The 20,884-nt window shown below is 49.6% G+C and overlaps 1 protein-coding gene across 3 annotated transcripts in view; it reads left to right on the forward strand.

The window, feature by feature from the left end:
• FBLN5 (fibulin 5) overlaps positions 1-20,884 on the forward strand; it is a 74,429-nt gene that overhangs the window by 24,902 nt on the left and 28,643 nt on the right. For all 3 annotated transcript variants that reach the window (XM_054567129.1, XM_054567127.1, XM_054567130.1), the window contains one exon: positions 20,651-20,773. In XM_054567129.1, the coding sequence (XP_054423104.1) occupies positions 20,651-20,773 (123 nt within the window). The remainder of the gene's footprint in view (positions 1-20,650; positions 20,774-20,884) is intronic.

Raw genomic sequence — 20,884 nt, forward strand, 5'->3', positions numbered from 1 at the left:
CTTAGACCCAGGCTGACACCTCATTCTCCTGCTGGGGAGAGGGCTTCCCTGGGGACTCACAGGAAGTGAGGTGTGTGTGCTCAGTGGGGTATCGCTGACTCTGGTGGAGGCTGCCCCCTGGCTACCGTGGACTAAGTAGCATGGGAGCAACTAATCCTGCCCATGGGGGTCAAGGAAAGTCTACACAGAGAGGGGTATTCACAGTTCAGTTGGGAAACCTGGAGACCAGGGATGAGATGTAATTTACCTCCAAGATCACCTCCAAGGTTATTCACAGAGCCAGGATAAAAAAGCCCGGGGTCCCTGGATTCTTAGTCCTGACAAAAGACACTGGATTTGGAAGCGGAGTGACCACGGGCCAGTCACTGTGAGCTTCCCAGAGGAGGGTGATTCACATGACTAGTTTAGATAGTCGTTTGTTGTGAGGTACTGGGGATGCAAAATACAGGATGTCCGGTGGACGGTTCTGGGACCTCTGGCTCTGTTGCCCATGTCCCTTTTCATATATTCGAAGCAGTTTGGTCAGGCTAGTGTTTGTCAGGGTAAACCGGGTCTGGGCATTAAACGGAACTGTCTTTTTAAGGTGGGCGCCTGGCAAAGGCCTCCGTCCCTTGAAGCAGACTCTGGTTTCACAGGAATTCTCCCCCAACCCCGCTCCACGGAAATGCCACGCTTCGTCTTTTCAGTCATAGAGCTCTGTTCTTTCCACATTCAAGCTCCGTGGAGAGCTGTAAACGGAATAAATTTGGCTGCTAGCATGAACTCTTTCTGAAGATGAAAAACAAACAAACAAAGAGAAAACGAGGCCGAAGACCCTGGTCCTTCAGCAGGCAGACAAGCCACAAAAGGGTTAATGAAGTAGAAAGCGATCAGGGCACTAGGAGATAGTGCAACTTGGCTTTTCACTCTTGAGGAGGAGGACACTGTCCAGGCCCGCATTCCAGCGCAGCCTCCCGACCCCACTGAGCTGAGGAGGATCGTGTGGGGTCTGGTCAACAGCACCCCTGAGACCAGACGGGGACGGAGGGAGGTGAGACTGTCACTTCCCTCTGGAAGGCATGCTGCGTTGTGGCAGCTGCTGGGGCAGCCCACCGGACGAATGAGTCTACTTGGGCTGCTGTAACAAACACCACAGACGGGGGTCTTAACGGACATTTGTTTTCTCACAATTCTGGAGGCTGAACGTCCGAGATCAAGGTGTCAGCGAAGGTGGATCCTTCCGAGGGCTTCCGGTGGGGGTCTGTTCTGGGCGTCCTTAGCGTGTAGAAGGCTGTCTTCACATTGTCTCCCCTCTAAGTATCTCTGTGTCCAAATTCCTTCGTCTTTGGAGGGTACCAGTCACATTGGATTAAGAGCCACCCTAATCACCTCATTTTAACTTAATTACCTTTTTAAAGATATCTGACCATTTCCAAGTAGTCACATTCTGAGGTGCCAGGGATTGGGACTTCAACGTGAATTTTGGGGGGACGCGATTTGGCCCCTAACATAGGACATGGCCGTGTCCCTCCGGCAGGGACCCTTCTGGGGAACACCGTTCTTTTTCTTTTCCTTCATGAGTCAGGCCATGTGCAATTTCTCCTCGGAGGCCTTCTTCAACCTTTGTTACCCGACCCGAGCCCACTGGAATTCACCCCGCCCACCACCCCACACTGAACTCCCCGCACACTCAGCTTGTCCCTCTGCTGGGGCTTGCGTCATCCTCTGCCATAGCCTTACTGAGAAGGGGCCTGCGCGCCGGACGCATGGAAGCCTCATGTCTTACGCATTTGTGTCTCTCTCACATCCTTCGCCGCCTCTCTGGCACAGAGAGCCGGTTCGATGTTTGCTGGCTTGCTGATGGGTCAGCCGTCCAACAGAGCTGGGTGATAAATGCCAGCAGAACGCAAAGGTGCGGCTGTTAATAAGGAAGCAACAGCAACATGCCTTGCCTTGGATCGACAAAGTCCCGCTCCTGGATTTATAAAACAGAGAAGCTCCTTTGCCCTTCTATCCTTGTTTGACCACAACGGGTCAACAGAAGAATCTGCGAACCGGGCGCCCAGCATTCTTAAACCCCCAGAGTTCAAAGAGAATGGCTCCTTTGGCCAGTCTTGGAGAAGCTCTTCAATCATTTCTTGAGTAACGGCATTCTGTTGGCTCAGCTCTGTAGCTACTCCTCTCTCCACCCCCAGTCCGGCGACCTTCTGCCCCTTTGTTTCTTGGCTGGAAGTCCGGGGCTGCTGCGGAGAGCAAAAGCCATTTCAGCGGAGAGAGGGGTCCTTCCCACGAACCCAGAACCTCACGCCCCAGGAAGCCTGACTGTGCAGAAACAGCTGGCTTTTGGCAGGCTAATTTTGAAAAACAGTGCTAATAATTTAACAGTGCTTTGTACCAGCATGGTGTATGGGGGGATAAAGAAGGTACTGTCAGGTACAGCAGGTCCCCTGTCTTTGTCAGAGACGACTCCCCTTGTACTTCCTCTCGTGAAGCTGCTCACCTGGTGCTGGGAGAGCGGTGTGCCTGGGGGTCGGTCAGCCCCAGGCAGCGGGCAGGCGCTTGGGATGCCTGAGACCTTGGGCCACTCTCCGGTGCCCTCCACCGGGCCTGCGCCCCTGCAGAATTTTCGGTGTGTGCCTCGCTGTGGAAAAGGCTGGGGAAGGACTACTTTAGACTGATGTGTTCTGTGGAGATTTCTAGGAACAGCGCAGGCTCCTTAATATTTACCTTTTAAGTTCCCTTAGGACTCTCAGTGCTCTGGCTTTTGACAAAGTGAAGGCCAACATCAGAACTCTGTGTGTCAATAGCACTGTAGGGCAATTTGCATACGCTCAGTGTATTGTAATCACCAGGACGCTGGGTTGCAAGTAGCAGAGGCCCAGCTCAAGGTAGCTTAGGCAAGTAATAAAAATAAAACAACAAGACACAAGAGTTAAGAAAAACTACATGCCCACAAAATTTATGCATTTATGCATGTATGTATGTATGTATTTAATAACGGGAAAAAGTCCATGACTAGAATTAGCTTTAGCTATGGCTGGATCCAAGGGCTCAAGTGGTATCATTTGGACTTGTTTTTTTCTCTCTCCATCTCCTGTGTCCCATACATGAGCATCTTCGTTCCCAAGGCAGCCTCTCCCGAGCCGTGGCCCTTGACAGCTCCAGGCTTTCCTCTTGCCAGTTCAGCGGCCCAGAGAGAGATATCGCCTCAGCTGCTAGAACTCCAGCTAAAGGATGTGTTCGGGCTCCCGTAGCCAGCTTGGGTCGCATGCCCATCCCTGAGCTTATGGCTCGACAAGCGACATGTGTGGCTTTGACTCACCAAGCCTGTATCATAAGTCCAGACCTGGAGCCGGTAATGGGTCTAAAGCTACCAGGAACACATGCGCTCACGGTGCGGGGAAGGTGGCTGCTTGTAGGAGAATTGGGGTGCTGTTACCAGGTGGAGGGAGTTTAGATGCTGAGAGAGCAAGAGCTATGCCTGGGATCCCAGCTGCCCCATGGAAAGGGAAGAAAGAGAAGGACCGTGAGTCTGTTCTGAGCCAACAGTGCCGGATAACAAAGGATGTGCTCACTGTGTACTCTGAGATTCAGTGTTCTCTGTGCGTGCGTTGGAGGACAATTTCCCATGAAAAAAGAGAGGGACTGGAGCCTTCGTCTATGCTGCCCACCTCTCCTCAGCTATGTGGGTACCCCCACTGCACCTCAGAGACAACTAGTACTCCCTTTCATTATAAGTTGTCGGGGAAATAATACCATGAATCCTCTTTATGGAAGTATCAGACTATTACAATACTCTGAGTCAAGAAGAAATGTCTAGTGTCTTGCTTGAACCTTTTCTGCTGCGGTCTTTCTCATCCTGCCCTTAGGAAAAACAAAAAAATGGTAGGTTGTTACCATGTTTAACTACCATCGTCGCCACCGCCGCCGCATCATCATCATCATCATCATCATCATCATCATCATCATCCCACATCAAAGTACCTGTGTGTCTCTGATCCCATTTTATTTTAATGTGATACCCTAAACTCACATGTTTAGACCTGTTGGTCCTTCTTTATCTCCTGTCTCCTTATCATAGCAAATCTTGGGAATGGCCTTGGTTTTCTTTCCTGTAACAGGAAGATAATGCCTATCTTACACAGTTTTTGGTGAGAATTAAAAGAATGTCATGCTAAGCATGTGACGTTAGAAGGTGCTCAGTAAGAGGCATAGCTATATGTAGCCCTAAGAAAGGTTTCATGAGAGTAATTGACTTCTTCCCTTAAAAAAAGTCCCACTGGTCACTTGCAAAGTGCACGACAGCCAGTTCTAAGAGCTGTAGAACAGGAATGGCGGTAAGGGGTGCCCTGAGAAAGGAAATCACTACTTCAGGATAACGCTGAAACTTGATCAGGATTATTCTAGGAGCTTAGTGCTGCAATATCAGAAATAGGCTAGAATCTTCCCAGCTCAGCCCGTCACTAGCTGTGTGACCTTGGACAGTGTCCTAAACTCCAAACCTCAGTTTTCTCTTCTGTTAAGTGGGCTAACAATTCCTGCCCTGCCTACTTCACAGGATCCTTAGCGATGCAGCGGAGCCTTTAGTGCCTCTAAACTCTGCAGGGCTAATTGTTTCCAGAGCATTTAAAAAAATCACTCCATTATAATATTTATGTGCTGTAGCTGTTGTCAGTCTGTCTCAGTAAGCCACGAGCTGAACTGTGGAAAGGACTTATGCAATATTTGATATATACACAAAATTAATCTGTGACATATGTAAGCCAGAAGCTTATTAACTGTGCACATCCTCCAGCACCCAACCTAAGAACCTGTGGGTTTCTCCCTCATGGGACCCTCTATCTCCTTCCAAGGTCTCTGAGACTTGCTTGTTTCATTCAGCATCATGCTTCTAAGATCCCACCCATGTGGCTGTGTGTACCTGTAGTTTTTCTAGCTTTTGTATACTTTTCTACTCTAAGTCTGTACTATAGCACAATTTATTGACCCATTATTTTGTCAAAAGACTTTTGGATTGTTTTAGGTGTTTGTGATTAGAAAGGATGATGCTGTATTCTCCTGGGTGCTATACACCTGTGCTATAGGTATGGAAGTTTCAATATTCCAGAACACCAGTTTGCACACTACTCAGCAATGACTAAGTTTCTGTTGGTCTACACTCTATCCAGCTGTTGACAGACTTTTTAATTTTTTCCAGCCTAGTAATTGTAAAATGTTTTACCTCATATTCTTAATTGCATTTCCCAGGTTACTAATGAGGTTAATCATCTTTTAATCTATTTATTGGCCACTTACATTTACTCTTTTGTGAAATAGTCTGATCATCATTTTTGTTCATTTTCCTATTAAGCTTTCTATTTTTTTGTACTTATGATTTGTATGAATTCTTTTAGTATCTAGATCCTAACCCTTTTTCAGTTGAGTAAGTTGCAAATATCTTCTGTCCATTTGTGGCTTATCTTTTCAGAACCTTTATGGTATTTTTGAGCAACAGACATTCCTAATTCATGTAGTTGAATGTATTCATCTTTTCTTTTGTAGTTAGTGTTTTTGTGGGGACTTATTTGAGAAACCCCTCCCTATGCTAAGATCATAAATGCGTTTTCTTATGTTGTCTTTTAAAAGTTTTAAGGCTTTGGCTTTCACATGCAAATTGACTCTATTTGGAATTGATTTGTGTGTAGAGTGAGGCTGGATCCATTCACACTTTGTATGGACAGTGCCTGTTACTCCGTGACTTTCTATTACTCGTCCCTCCCCTGCCCTGCCCGTTGCTCGGTGACACCCCCCCATCCCACCCCCTCACCCCCGCTTCCCTATCACGTGTCCACACCTGTGTCGTGTCTCTCTGTTATCTGTTATCTGTTGTCCATTTGTGCACCAGTGCCGCTCACTCAGGGTTAATTATCATAGTTCTATAATGCCTTATTACATAAGCCACTTTTAAAAAAATTGTCTTGCAGAGTGTCTTGGATGTTCTTGAACCAAGTGCCTTAAAAAAAAAAAAATCCGGTTGAGATTTTGGTTGTAATTCATTGAGTCTTTAGATACATTTGAAGAGAACTGACATCTTCATTTTATTGATTTTTTTTACATCCTTGAAACGTAAATCTCTTCCCCTTTTAAGGTCTTCTTTAAATATCTTTCAATGAGGTTTTATAATTTTCTCCAAACAAATCTTGCAGTCTGTCTAGATTCATTCCTATGAAGCTTATTTTTTTTGTTGCTATGTTAATAGCATCTTTAAAAAAATTCATTGTTCCTTTTGTTGCTGGTATGTAGACATGCAATTTATTTTTGAATATTGATCTTGTATCCAGATGGCTTGTGAAATTCTCCTATTATTTCCAATACTTAGTCTGTAGAATCTTTTGGATTATTCTGACAATCCCACTATCTGTGAATGGTGAGATTTGATTCTCTAATTATTATACCTCTTATTTTTTTTTCGTGTTTGACTGCACTGGCTGGTGCCTGTAGAATAGTACTGAGTATAGGGGGTGGCAGTAGACAGCCTGGTCTGTTTCCTGAGAGTAAAAGGACTGTGTCTAGTGTTTTCTTGTTAACAATGAGCTTTGCTAAGTTTTCTCTTTAAAAAATTAACTGGTATTGAATTTTATCAAATGGGCTTCCCACAACTATTGAGATAACTATATGCTTAAAAATCTGCTTATGTGGGTAATTACATCGATGGATTTTCTTATTAAACCACCTTTCATTTGTTCCTAGGATAACTAACTTGGTCATGATAGAGTATAATTTGTTTAAAATATACTGCTGGATTTGTTTGGCTAATATTTTAGTTAGGATTTTTCCATTATGTGTATATATTAAAATGGCCTGGCACATTCTTAAAAAATTACTCTTGCTGGGTTTGGTATCAACATATTAGCTTGACGGAGTGAGGTGGTCTTTCTCTTCTCTTCTCCAGAAGACTAGAATGATCTGTTCATGAAAAGTTTATTGGAAAAGAAAGTTTATTGGAAGTCTATAAGACTATTTGAGGTCTGTTTTTTTTTCTTGTGGGAAGATTTTTAGCTACTGATATAATTTCTTTAAGAATTATGGTACTATTTAGACTTTTTACTCCTTAAGGCAGTTTCACAGTTATGTTTTTCTAAGAATTTGTCCATTTAAGTTTTCGGATTAATTTGCATGAACTTTTTCATAGCATTCTTAGTACTATCTTTAAAATCTGCTGAATCTAGTTCTGTTACTATTCTTATTTCTAATATTGTGCTGACTCTTTTTTTTAATGCTAAAATCAAATCCATTTTTAAGACATTTTTGAAGAATGAATTTTTGGCTCTGTTGTTCTCTATTTCTCTTTTTACTTCTTGCTGTTTATTTCATTTATTTTTGCTGTTATCTTTTCTAATTTTTTGGATTTCTTTATTTCTTTCTGAATCTCTTAAGCGGAATACAGGGCTTTCTTCTTTCCTAATGTTATCACTTAAGACTATATATTCCTCTCTGTGTCCTACAAGTTTGGATATGCGGTATTTTCTTTGTCATTAAGTTCTAAGAATTGTCTGATTTATTGTGATTACTTCTGTGGTCCATGATTTATTTAGTGATGAGTTTACAATTTACACATTTATGGAGGTTTATCTTTTTATGAACTGGTTGCTATTTAATTGCGTTATCACCAGGAAATATGACCTGTGTGATACTGATTCTGTGAAGTTTGTTTGGAACATGATTTGTTCACTTTGGTATCTGTACTGCCTAGCATAATGCCAAGAATGTAGAAGTTGTTTGATAAACGTTTGCCAATCCAATGAATGACAGATGAATGACTGTCTAGTGACCAGGCAATAAAAGAATGGTCTCTTTCTGCTCAGCCAAGTTGTCTAGTCCTGCCGGCTACATCACATTGCAAATTAGCCTTGCAAATGAGCACCAGTAATATAATGGTCCTCCAAGGTTGTCCTCTCGCCTGCTCACTCCTTCCTCCGTTGGCCAGGGAAGCAGACACGGAGTAGGCGGGGTGAGAGCTGCTTCTAAAGCCAGTAGTGTGAGACCATCAGGCCCAGCCTTGAATGTAATAGAATTAGATCATTGCTTTCTATTTCTTTCCTTTTTTTATTTTTTTAAAAGATTTTATTTATTTATTTTTAGACAGAGGGGAAGGGTGGCAGGAAGAGGGAGAGAAACATCAGTGTGTGGTTGCCTTTCGAGTGCCTCCTACTGGGGACCTGGCCTGCCACCCAGGCCTGTGCCCTATACTGGGAATCAAACAGGCGACCCTTTGGTTCACATGCCAGTGCTCAATCCACTGAGCCACACCAGCCAGGGCTATTTATTTCTTCTATGACCTGGAGAAAACTATTTTTTCTCTAGTGCTAATAGTCTCTAAAATACATGTAAGGTGTTATTGCCTCCAGAGGAAACTCTTGTCTCATTGAAGCCCTGAAAGTCACCAGGCATGATTCCCCCTTTTAAAAGATGTTGAGCTCCTCCTCTGTACTTTTTGTTCCATACACCAACCATCTCTACCTCGTTTTTATCACTTATAATAGCGGGGTGGTAACACCTTAGACTTGCCTAAGAGGTATAAAAGAGGTTTAAAAAAGTTATGAAATCATTAGACTGAATTCTGCTTGTATGGGGCATTTGAAGACAAGGAGTGAAAAATACATCCAGTGTGCACTAGTCATTACATATTGGTTAAGTGAGTCAGTGAATGAATGACTGGTCCTTATTTTGATGAGTTATATTTTTACCTTTTTGAATCGATACCACCTGGACAAAGGAGGGAGACAGGAGTGAATCGTTAGCTTCTCTGTCTTCCTAAGCCCCTTAGAAGTGCCTTTTGAAGATGCCTATTAAATAGGTCCTGCGAAAGGTCCAGAACATTCATATTTCAGAGTAAGTCTCAGGAGAAGTGACATTGTTTCTACATTATAGCAACATTTATATATTACAATAACATTCACATAGTATAACAGTGTTCATATACTGTAGCTGGTCATACATTATGACATGTTTATATAAATATATATAATCATGTTTATGTATTATAATAGACACTGACATGAGGCTGACCAGAAAGGAGAAGGTAACTTAATTGTGCTCCCCAGTACGTTTTAAAGTGGCATCAGCTCAGGAACCCTTCCCATTCAGGTCCCCTTCTTACCTTAAGTTTGCTCCCTGCTTTATGATAATCTGGTACAAGGTCATGTCCTCCTATTTTATGCAGAGGCAAATTGTGGGCACCTGCCAGCCATGTTGTGTCTATTCCCCCGGTGTCCTCCAGAGGGCGTCCTTAGCCCTGCCTAGGTCAGAGGCGTTGGATGGTGAGTGATGAGGGTAGGAAGCTCACCTGGAGCGCAGAGGATGCCAACTGATCAACCTTTCCAGACGAAAGAGACCTCAGACCTCATTTTTCAGAGGAGGAAACGGGCTGAAAAGGACCTGCCTGAAGGCCACCAATGAGCTCGTAGAAAGTTCTGGACTAGATTTAAGCTTTCAACCTCTTTTCTTCTTTTAGGGGGTGAGTCTCCCACCCACCCCCTTCCTTCTCCTCCTCCTCTTCCTCCTGTTTCCTTGACTGAGGGCCGGCCATCTCTCTGCCAGGCATGATTTACAGACTCTATTTACACAGGAGCCTCACAAAACCCCATGAGTTATGTGAGACATCACTAACTCCTTTTACAATGAGGAAATCAAGGCTTTTAGTAGTAAAAACAAACATTAATAACATCAACAAAAAACTTGTTTAAAGTCACACAGCTAAAAAAAACATGGGGGTGGCAGAATTTGAAACAGGCCTGATGCCAAAGCCCGTGTTCCCACCAACCTGTGTGGCCTTTGAACCAAATTTCTAGAAGCACAAGATGCCCACAGTCCAGACCTCTTCATCCCTGCTTCCCGTCTTCCCTCCCCATCCCTTCTCTGCCTTCCGCGGTCTCCCCCTCCATTCCTGTTCTCCCTGGTTCTCTGCTCCCACCCAGGGACACACGCGTCTTAATGCCTTGGCAGAGAGGGGGCTGCCGGGGCAGAGAGCGAAGCTCCTCAGGAGCCCAGGAAGCTGCCGCGTGCTCCCTCACCGGGGCTGTGTTTCAGACCACAGGCCCTCTGACGCTGGGTGGGAACAACTCATGCAATTGAGAATGGAATTCAGTGAAGAAATAGGCTTTGATTTCCAGATGCTAATTTTTTCATTGTGGCAAAAACACATAACAACTTAATCATTTGTAAGTGTACAGCTCAGTAGTGTTAAGTACATCCATATTATTGTGCAACCACTCTCCAGAACTTGATCTTCTTGAAAAACTGAAACTCTGTACCCAAAACATGAAGTGCCTAGTCCCCTCTCCCTCTAGCCTTTGGCACTGACCATTCTGCTTTCTGTTTCTACGAGTTTGACTACAGTAGACATCTCATATAAGTGAAGTCATACAAAGTTCGTCTTTTTGTGACTGGCTTACTTCACTTGGTATAATGTCCTAAAAATTCATCCATGTTGTAGCATGTGTCAAAACTCCCTTCCTTCCTAAGGCTGAACAATATTCCGTTATGAAGGTATGTGATACACACACACACATGCACACACATACACATTTTCACATTTTGTTTATCCACTCATCTGCTGATGGACATGACAAGGGGTGGGATCATGGGAGACTTTCTATTGAAGAAAGTCTCTAGAGAGGGTAGGTTGACTGTGCCACATGCTGCTGAGAAGTAGTGAAGGATGAAGACTGAATCATTGGAGCTGACGTTGTGGAGGTCACTTGTGACCTTGACGAGAGAGGCTACAGTCAAGGGAAAAACATGGAAGCCTGACTGGAGTGGGTTAAAGAGAGCAAGGGGGGCCCTGGCTGGTGTGGCTCAGTGGATTGAGTGCTGGCCTGTGAAAAGAAGGGTCGCTGGTTCGAGTCCCAGTCAGGGCACATGCCTGGGTTGTAGGCCAGGTCCCCAGCTGAGGACATGGGAGAGGCAACCACACATCCATGTTTCTCTCCCTCTCTTCCTCCCTCCCTTCCCTTCTCTCTAAAAATAAAATAACATCTGAAAAAGAGGGGGGAGTGCAGAGGCCGAGCACTGACTGTAGATGTGACACCCTGCAGGATGTCTGTGGCAGAGGGACACAGAGAAATGCGCTGGTCCCTCTGGAGGTACCTTGGGCCATCTTTTTCTATTGTTTTCCTTAGCACTTCCTCCACTAGTGCTACTAATACTTATCAAAAACGCACTTACTAGGAGCCCAATTGAGCTGACTCCTCACCCAACTGTTTAGAATCAGGGACTACATTTTAGGGGGATACCTTATTGTGGCTTTTTTAAAATATGAAAGTCAAATTGTTCTGACTGACGCTAACCCAGAGAGCTCACTAAAACTTAAGATGTAATTTTAATTTGTGCTACAATTAGTTTTGTCTCTCCATTTTCTTTCTTTTCCCCTTTCCAGTTCTTTCTGCCCCGACTCTTCATCTCTTGCTCCTCTAGCCGCCTCAGCTTGGCACCGGATGCTTTTACAGATGCTCACTGTGCCCACCCTCACGTCTGCTTGTGTGAACAGCTCTTCACTCTCTGAATGTGCTCAGCCTCCTGTGCCTTTGCACACGCCTCTCTTACTGCATCTCCTTCTCTTGGTTAACTCCTGTTGATTTGTATTAGGGTACAAGCTAAGCTGCTATAACAAAGGGACCTCCAACACACTGGTTGAGGTAAGGGAGAATTTTCTGTCTGTCTCACAGCGTAGTCCAGAGGCAGGTGGTTCAGGACTGGCCGGGTGGCTTGGCCAAACTCAGTGTGCGGCTTTCCCCTCTGGATCCAAGATGGCTGCTGCAGCTCTCACCATCACACCTGCATTCCAGCCAGTGGGAGGAAGAGAAGGGACAACAGGGCCACACATTTGTTTTTTTTTAAAGCGTGACACAGAAGTTGTTACATGTTACTGTTCCTTACACCCCACTGGCCAGAATTTAGTCACACAGCCACATTTCACTGTGAGGGAAGCTGAAAAGCAGCCTTTACTAGGGAGAATGGATATCAGAGGATGATATCCAGTTCCTCCTGGAGGTACCCCCACTCTTCGCTCCAGCACGGCACTTACCATGCGGAATTGGGATGATCTGGTCCTTTACCTGTTCCCTGCTGGACTGACACAGACATGGCTCATGTGTTGTTTATCCCTGATCCCTAGTATCTATGGCAGTGCCAGCTCATGGTGAGTGTGTGTGGCATAAACGGGTCCTGAACAGCTGTGTTGCCGGCACTGAGACTTGGGCATGGGGCTCCGTGGGTGGGCGGGAGGCCTAGGGTGGCCCCGCAGGTACGTGGCTGTCAGTTGGCCCCACAGGTAGCTCCTCACCGCTCTGCCTTCCACACTGACGAAGCCCAGGAGTCTGCTTGGGACCACAGGGAGGTGGATGGAAGAGAGCAGTTCAAATCTTTATTTTAAGGTCCAGTGATATAATCCAACTCTCACCAAGCCCAAAGCATGGTAAGGGACAGGGTGTGGCTGTCTCAGCTCTGTGCTGTGTGGGCTGGGGCGCCGGCCTCCAGACTCTCAGGACATGTGGCCCCCTTGGGCAGGGGACGGGATCGCCAGGACTCACTCTCCAGCATCATCTCCCTACCCCCGAGGCCCCCATGTTCCGTCTCTTCTTGCCACCTCCTGAGACTTCCTGTCCTCCAGCGCGGTGGCCTCAGCAGTTCCCTCATATGCGGGGCCTTCTGCTGCAAGTGGGAGCAGGGAGGCCCAGCCTGTGCCAGGGTGGAGGGGTGAGGGCAGGGGAGGGGGCCAGCAAAGTGGGGAGGTCTCAGCGTGAAACAGTCATACTGTTCTTCATCAGCCGGCCCAGTTCTTGAACTTGGGATGTTGAAAGAGCCACTCGCCTGTCACTTCCCTCCGTTTTCCTAGAAGGCTTGGGGTCCTGGAATGGGCATTTGTGAAGGGACCGTTCTCCTATGTCATCATCCAGTGTGCAGACCTGCTCACAGCACCCAGACGTGGGAAGGACCCTCTGCAAAGCCCTCCACGCACTCACTGTGTTCAACAGCTGCCTTCCCCACTGGCCCGCAAGCCCTGGGGGGGCACGAGGCGCGGCGCAGCCTCATTCAGCAACAAGGAAGCAGATGCAGAAAGTCAGGGACATTCAGCAGGTGACGCTGGTTAGTTATTGATGGCGGCAGGAGGGGTGGCGGGGCTTTCCGATCGATCACAGGGCCAGGGAAGAGAACACGTGCACGTTGCATTATCGTGCTCCGAGAGTGACCGCCCGGGAGTGTTTGCTGTGACCATGGGCTGACTCCTTGCGGTGAATTTGCACACCTGGGTGTTCCCACAGCCGGCCCCAGGTTGCAGCGTTTGTCCCGAGCCCAGAGAGTGGGTCGGATTTCCTGCTTGTGCCCTACGAGGTCCTGTGGATGCTCATTCTCAGGCCAGGCAGGCGGTGCACCTTTCCCCTCCTCTGACGTTCCTCCCCACCTTGATTGTTGAGAGTAAACTCCTTTGTCTGCGACGTCCAGCCCTCTGGGAAGAAAGTGGGAAGACCTCCCTCAGACCCAGTGCATGGAGACCCCTGCGGGGTGAGGACACTCACGTCAGGCCAAGGCTGGGATGGGAGTAGGGCCCCGGGCACCATGAGTCAGGACCTGAGGCTCTGTTGCTCCAGACCCGTGAGCCAATGTCTGTCAGATGTCCTTCATTCCAAGGCAGTGAGGTACAGGCCACAGAAGAGGTGGGAGGCTGAACTGTGAAAGCCCAAGAACAAAGTACATTTGTTGCCAATATCACTCCCTTCTCTTCTCTGTCATGCCAGCCACTGTTAGTTGCCTAGAATACAAGTGTGAGTGAGACCCATTTCCTGCTCTCAAGAAACTCGTGGTTCCGTGGAGGGGACGGAGCCGACCACAGTGAACCGTGTCCTACCATGTGACGTGCTTGTGCTTAGGACGCGTGTGAGTGTCAAAGCAGCCCCGACATGCCGCGTCGCGGGGTATGAAGGAGAGCTCCGAGTTTTCCAAGGAGGGGACACCTCATTTTGAGTCGCAGAGCCACACGATCTTTTCTGTGTCTTGGATGGTTCTGGAAGCTGTGTTCATTATACTTTCAGGGGGAGACACCAGAGGCCAGCGGACTAGTAACAAAGTTATTACACTCATTTGGAGAAAAGTCAGTGATGTAAAGAAAGAGAGCAACATGCAAGGTTTTCAGAAGAACTGCATGAGAGGAGGGAGAGGTGGGGGCGGGGACGTGAGGATGGCTCGGGTTTCCAGCCCGGGGTACCGAAACGCGTGATGCCAGTCGCTGAGACAGCATCATCAGAGAGGAGGGCGTGGGGATGGGGACGAGGACACCCCAGACCAGGACGTGAGAACAAGGGAACGTGGAAGTCAGGCTGCGGGGGAGCAACAGGCTCCGAGGGAAGCAGGAGGAGGGACCTGCAGGGACACGACTGGATGCCAGGGCTGTCTGTCGCCTTTATAGACTCTGCGCGTGACTACTCCCTTCCAGGGGGATGGTCTGTTTGTTTGCTCCAGTCACAGTTATGGCCAAAGCCTTGTGCCCTTTAAGGAAAAAATACCATGTCTAGATTGGCAACGAACAGCACATCGTTGTACTCTCAGGACATCTTGATGCACGATGCTCAGGGAGGAATATATCTGTCATCTCCCTCTTGCCACGTCCGCCGCAACTGCAGTGACCATCCGTCCACTGGCCAGCTCGCTGCCCAGTCTGAAAGTGGCTGAAGTCAGCTGATGTTTACCAAGCCCTCGGGATGAAAATCATTACTCAAGAGCCCAGCAATGTGATCCCCATTAGCTGCATAGTTTGTTTCTGTGGACGGCAAGAGCGAGAAGGGGCCTTGCCATCTCTGCTCCAAGCTCTCGCTTTATGGATAGAAAAACAGAATTCACGGGGAGGTTGGAACCTGCATTCCAGCTGGTTTCTTCTGAGAGGAAATGATTTTTTTGTTGTTGTTGCTGGGAAAAGGGACCACATATTTGTTGCCTAAATGGAGATAAAACGAGCAAGCTTTGTATCCTCTGCTTAATATCAAGCATTAGAAAAAGTGCTGTAAACACACAAAGATCTGGTTCCTAATGATTGTCCAGGACCCGCAGACACATGGAGCACAGATGTCCTGGGAATTCAGCGAGTGAGTTCTCAAACGCTGAGATCTTTAATTAAGCAGGTGTTTGGGAAGTAGGCCCTGTGGAGCTTCCAGCCTTGGCTGGACTTGTCTCGCTGAAAAATGGCACCGGCCCAGCTCAGCAGCAGGCCTGAGGCTGGCTTCAGTCGGAGACGCAGGAATGTGCCATTGTTAGTTTCTTCTTTCTTATCAAGCCCCATTAGCTTGAGTGAGGAAGGAACAAAAACGGGCTGGGAAAACATGTTGTTTCACTGGGTAAAAATTTACTACCAAGGAAATGATTTTTGCCGTGTCCAAAAAAGGACTCGTGGAGGCCTTTGGAAAGGTGTAGCCGTCCAAATGCTTTGGGACATTGTCTCCCAGTGTCACCCAGTGAGAATGTCTTCCTGGGGCCGGCAGCTCTTCTCACACGAGAGCAGAGACCTTCAGTGCGGTTGTGGACGCAGACTCATGGAGCCGGCCCTTTGCATTCACAGTACTGGGGGAAGAAGACGCAGGAAGAGGAAGGAATCTCGGGTTGTGCAAAGGCCAATCCTATTTGGCTGTGGAATCCAATAGGCACACATACACGTAGGATTTTGGACGTCTACTGTTGTAGAATCAGAGGTGGACCCAGAGATGCTGAAGCGCGGTGCGGGGGGGGCGGGGTGGGAAACTGAGGCCCCCGCGCAGGAACACCCCTGCCTTTGTGCGCCTCTTGTTCCAATCTGCGGGCACGAGCCTGGGGCCCTGTGGGGAGAAGACTCCGGCTCTGGCTCTGGCTGAACCGTAGAACTAACCCTGCCTCCCAGCCCCTGGGCTGTCACCTTGGTGTCTGTGGCGAGTTCCAGGACAGAGCCCGCAGGAGGCGGAAGCCAAGCTGCCCCCGTCGTCCCCAGATACTAGAAACAGCACTGCACTGGGGAAGGGACAGGGGTTCCTGGGCTCCTGCCGTGCGCCGGGTAGTGGCGAAGGGAGCTGCGGGCACGTTGGGGTAGGAGTGCTCCCTGTTGCCCAGGAGGCGGCGGCCTCGGCTTGGCTTTGCACAGCACCTGGGGGCCCGAGAGGGTGAGGAACTTGCTCAGTAATGGTAGGTGATTACGTGCACACCCGGCTCTGCTGGTCCCCGAAGTGTTTTACCCACTAGCCCTTTCCAAGGAGGCTCAGCCCCTTGGTCTTTTCTCTTCTTTGCTTTGGGGCTGAGAGAATGCGCCCCCATGGACACCGGGGAACCACTAGTTTTGTTTTACAGCTTTGGAAGGATACTTTATTCCAATTAGAATTTGTGTTAGGGAAGCAGTGTGTTTACCCTGTAAGTTATAGGACTAAATGACAAAATACAAATTCATGTGTATATATAATATGTACATTCAAATATAATAAGTAGCTGGTATACATACACATACTATTTATAGTCGAGCACGTTTATGTAAGCACGTTAAGTCTGTCCCCCCTCCCTGTAGAGGTTTTTACATAGTAACCCGTGAGTTCACACTAAGCTTACATTGGAAACAATAGTTTTACACGGGACAGAAAAGTGGGTTGTACGCTGTCTTTTCTGTTCCGTGTAAACCAGCCGCTCCCAGGAAGGACGTGTAGTTGGTACAGACCAACGGTGTGGGGCCCTGAGGTCCTGAGGTCCATGTGACAAGGAGACAGCTGCGCGTCTCCACTTGCGTCGTCACAGACGCCCGCTCGGGGTGTTTTTGTGGCCCGCGGCCCTCCCCATGCTGCCGCTCGAGTCCGCCCCGAAGGTCCCGCTGTTTGCTGTCCCCAGCGGCTGGGTGGGGTGCGCCGAGACCAGAGGCCCGTCCCCACACCCGGTGCTTCCGTGACATCTGGACTTGAAGGGCGTTCTTCATTCGCCCTGCATCATGCCTCTGCCCGCCTGAAGCTTCCATCTGGACGGGGACAAGAGACACAGCTAGGGACGTGAAACCCTACGCGAGTGTCCCTGACGTGAGGCCTGGAAGCCCACGTGCGGCCTCCTGGGCAGGGGGGCATCGAGAATGAGGTTGACCGCTTTTGCTGGCTTTCGTGAGCTGGCAGTTGTTTCAGACTGTGAATGTTCTCACTGAAGCGCTGTCCGACGGAAGGGGTGGCAGCTCGGACTAGGCTGGTGGCTCCGCAGAGCTGCGTGGTCCCATGCTCAGGACGGTTCGTCCCCAGGCGGGCGCAGTGCTGGGCTTTCATTCTGGAGAAGTCAGAGAGCCCTGTCCTCTGGTTGCCAGGGTGCTTGCTGGCTCCGGGACAGCGGTGGGCGCGGCCCCCCTTAGCGGGGGAGGAGCCACAGCGGCGTGGTGCTATCTTCCCAGTGCCCAGGCAGCTGCCCCGGCTGCTGCTCTGGAGATCGGGGGGTGGGGGGGGGGTCCGGACAGGGAGCTGGCAGAACGGCTGTCAATAAAGTCTGCCTCGGGGACCGGTACAGATGGAGGGGGGCGTGCGCTCCACGCTAGCCCTCCCAGAGGACCTGGAGGTCTGGGAGGGCGCGCGCTCAGCCACGGTGGGGCAGGAAGGCTGAATGAGAGGATGAGTGAGTGAGTGACTGAATGAACATGGCATTCTTTCCTCTTCGGAGACGCTTCCTCAATGTCACACAAGAAGGAAGGGAAATTGCCGGCACGGTCTGCATCCGAGGATAATGACACTTACTCAGGTTGCCGTAACTTGTACTTTTCCACTGATGCAGAAAAGGACACTTTGCCAAAGAATGTCCTTGGAGTGATTTGATGTATTTTTCCTTCTGTTATTTAAGTCAAATGTATTTAATGTAAGTGATTCAGCTGTGAGCTAGAATGTGGGATGGGTCTCCTCGTCCCGCGCGGAGCCCTCGTGGTAAGCGGGTCCCGCGTCAGCTCCGCGTGGCGAGCGGGCCGGCCGCGGTTTTCAGTGGCGCAGGTTGTTTTAAAGCCCACACACCAACACGGTCGTGTTAGCGAGTTGCTGGGAATGGCTCGCCGCGGGTGTAAAGGCATTACTGCTTGCTATTCACGTGTTCGTTCATTCACTCACCAAGTGGTTCCTGAACGCTTCCGATTGCCACGGCATTGTACCAAGTGCGTTTGGAGGAGACAAAGCTAGGACACCGCCCAAAACCCCAGGGACTTCTGGTCTCCAAATACATTTATATTGACAACCCACTCAATCAGATACTAAAAGTTAAAATTTAGTTGTTTTTCTTTTAATGTACATCAGTGGAAATGCAGTATAACCGAGCTAATTCTTTAATTCGGTAAAAGTGGCAGGGCTTTTTAAAACATGAGCTTGAAAGACTTGATGTCGAGGTTTGACTGCTGCGCCTGCACCGTGTGTGTGTGTGTGTGTGTGTGTGTGGCCCCGCCCACCCTGCTGCGCCAGCCTCAGGGCTCCGAGGGTTTGGTTGCCTGCGTGGGGCCCTGCGGTCACGCCTTGTGTGTGTAAGTCATGCAGACGGAACCTTGGGAACTTGCCGTCAGCAAGGCTCCATAACGGCTCTTCTCGCCTTGGGACTCCTCCACCCTGCACTCCCCTCGAGGCAGAAAAAGGAGCACGCATTCCTAAGGCAATGTTGTTCCCAGGGTGCGATGGCCATCCATCACTTCCCTCCGGAAGAATGTAAATACGCTCCCGCCGATAGTGGCACTATTTGTTAATCTAGGCCGCGGCATGGATCGGAGCGGGCGCGGCTGCTGGCCAAGCCTGATTCATGGTTCCCCTGGGAGGCTCCGCTCGGTGGGCGGGGGTGGGGTTGGGGGGGTGGCAGGGATGCTGCAGGAGAGGCAGGAGAGGCAGGAGCGCTGGCAGCTGAGCACAGGCTTGGGGCTCTGCCACTGAGGCTGTGCACAGTCGACATGTCAGGTGGAGTGGAGGCTGCCGCCACCTTGGAATCAGGTTCTTGGAGTCAGTCCACCTTTAGAGGACGGAAGGCTGACTCCATGCGGTGCCTAGACCTATGATTATTTGGAGGTGGGAATCCATCTGTTTCACTGGTGTTTGACGTGTGGCAGGTGGGTGGTGGATTGTGCTGGCGTCACGTGAATGCAAGAGACCATGGCTTGCCTGGTCCATGTGCCCCTGAGCCGGTTGTGCTTGCTTCCTGGGCACTCAACCAACAAGGCCTTTGTTACAAAAGACCCTTGTTCTCAGGGAGCTTACACACCGGGGCCACAGTGCCCCCCACCCCCCACTACAGGGCAATACGCAATGTCAAGAGGCAGACAGTTTTCCAGGAGAGGCAAGGGAAGGCACCCAAAACTCAGTCCTGTCTCCTCTGCGGGGTCTGCCAGCTCCCTCTCCAACCGGCCTGGTGCGGGGCATTATGGCTGCCCGTCGCTCCTGCACAGAGTGGGTTTGGAGTCAGGCAGGCGCTTTTCCCGTCCATGAGGTGGGGGTCCTGAGCCCACTGCGCGGGGTGACGGTGAGAATACATACAGTACCGTCTGTGAGGGGTTGGGCACGCTCCACAGGCTCAGTGAATCTCAGCTTTTCATGCTCTTTCCGACTGTGCAGTCTATGGCCGTGCCACCCTGAACGCGCGCAATCTTGTCTGAGCTCGGAAGCTAAGCAGGGCTGGGCCTGGTCAGTACTTAGATGGGAGACCAGCTGTGCGGTGGTCCGTTTGGGGAGGAAGGGAAGAAGCTGCAGAGGAGCAAGCCCTGACCGCTGTGATGTGGGAGCCAAAGGCCCCGGCAGGTGAGGGCAGACAGACGCTGGGGACAGGCGCTGGAGTCAGGCCGGCGGATCCAGGGCTTTAGGTTGACGTGAGAGTGCGGTATCAGGAGTCCCGTGGAAGGACTCTGCATGCTTTCCCTAAAATACAGCATGGGGAGGCAGGGAGGAAGGGTTCGTCCTAGCTGAACACACAGTTTTGAGTGTTAACTGCACACACCAGATGTCTTGACAAGTATGACTGCAGCTTGATCTTCGTGCTTTGAAGCTCCACTAAGACGGGACTGACGTGGACACAAGTTCCCGGGCAGCGCCAGACAGGCGGCGATGGGCACGCAGCAGCGTGGAGAACCCTGGCGGGAGCGGAGGAAACAAGAGAGCAGCTGCGGGAGCGGAAGGGACACTGGAGGGCTCCGCGGAGACTCACGAAGGGGCGGGAACCCCAGACCCACGGATTCCGTGGAGGGATCCAATCCAGTGACCCGATGATAAGCTTTCTTTGGCGGGGGACATTTCTCTTCCTTCTGTTAGTTCTCAGAGGTGTCATAGCTCTGTGTACACAGTAGGTACACAAAAGACCGCTATTTAACCAGCAAGGGTATAAGCCTAAACAAAATGCATTTCTAAATGAGGTAATGGTTATTATGCACGTGACTCGGTTTCAGAAAATGGCAGGGTAGGGTGGCAGAAAGGAGCCTGTGGGTGTGTGTTCTCTTCTTGGCCATTTCCCTTTGTGGATTTCTGGGGAGCACTCGGCTCTGCCCCTCAGAAAAGGCCAGTGTCTCCTAGTGGTGCCCCGCAGGGAGGTGCTCCGTCTTCTTGGCTGTCACCCAGGGGCACGAGCCACTGCCTGCCAGCAGGCAAGCCAGCAGCTGGCCCCTCTGGTGGCTCTAAGTGGATGTAGGTGACAGCCTTCAACATTTGTGTTGTTACAGACGTGGACGAGTGTGCGACGGACTCCCACCAGTGCAACCCCACGCAGATCTGCATCAACACCGAAGGGGGGTACACCTGCTCCTGCACCGACGGCTACTGGCTCCTGGAAGGCCAGTGCTTAGGTAACAGCTCCCTGGGGCTCACGGGGGCTCTTGGAGGTCAGTGGTGGCCGGGGGAGGTGAGAAGTGGGCCTCGCTGGGTGTCCTCAGGGCAGGGGCAGGGGAGCTACCGGG

The sequence above is a fragment of the Pteronotus mesoamericanus genome, unplaced genomic scaffold (genome assembly GCF_021234165.1).
Source record: "Pteronotus mesoamericanus isolate MK-2021 breed Mesoamerican mustached bat unplaced genomic scaffold, CSHL_Meso_final contig_182, whole genome shotgun sequence".
NCBI lineage: Eukaryota > Metazoa > Chordata > Mammalia > Chiroptera > Mormoopidae > Pteronotus > Pteronotus mesoamericanus.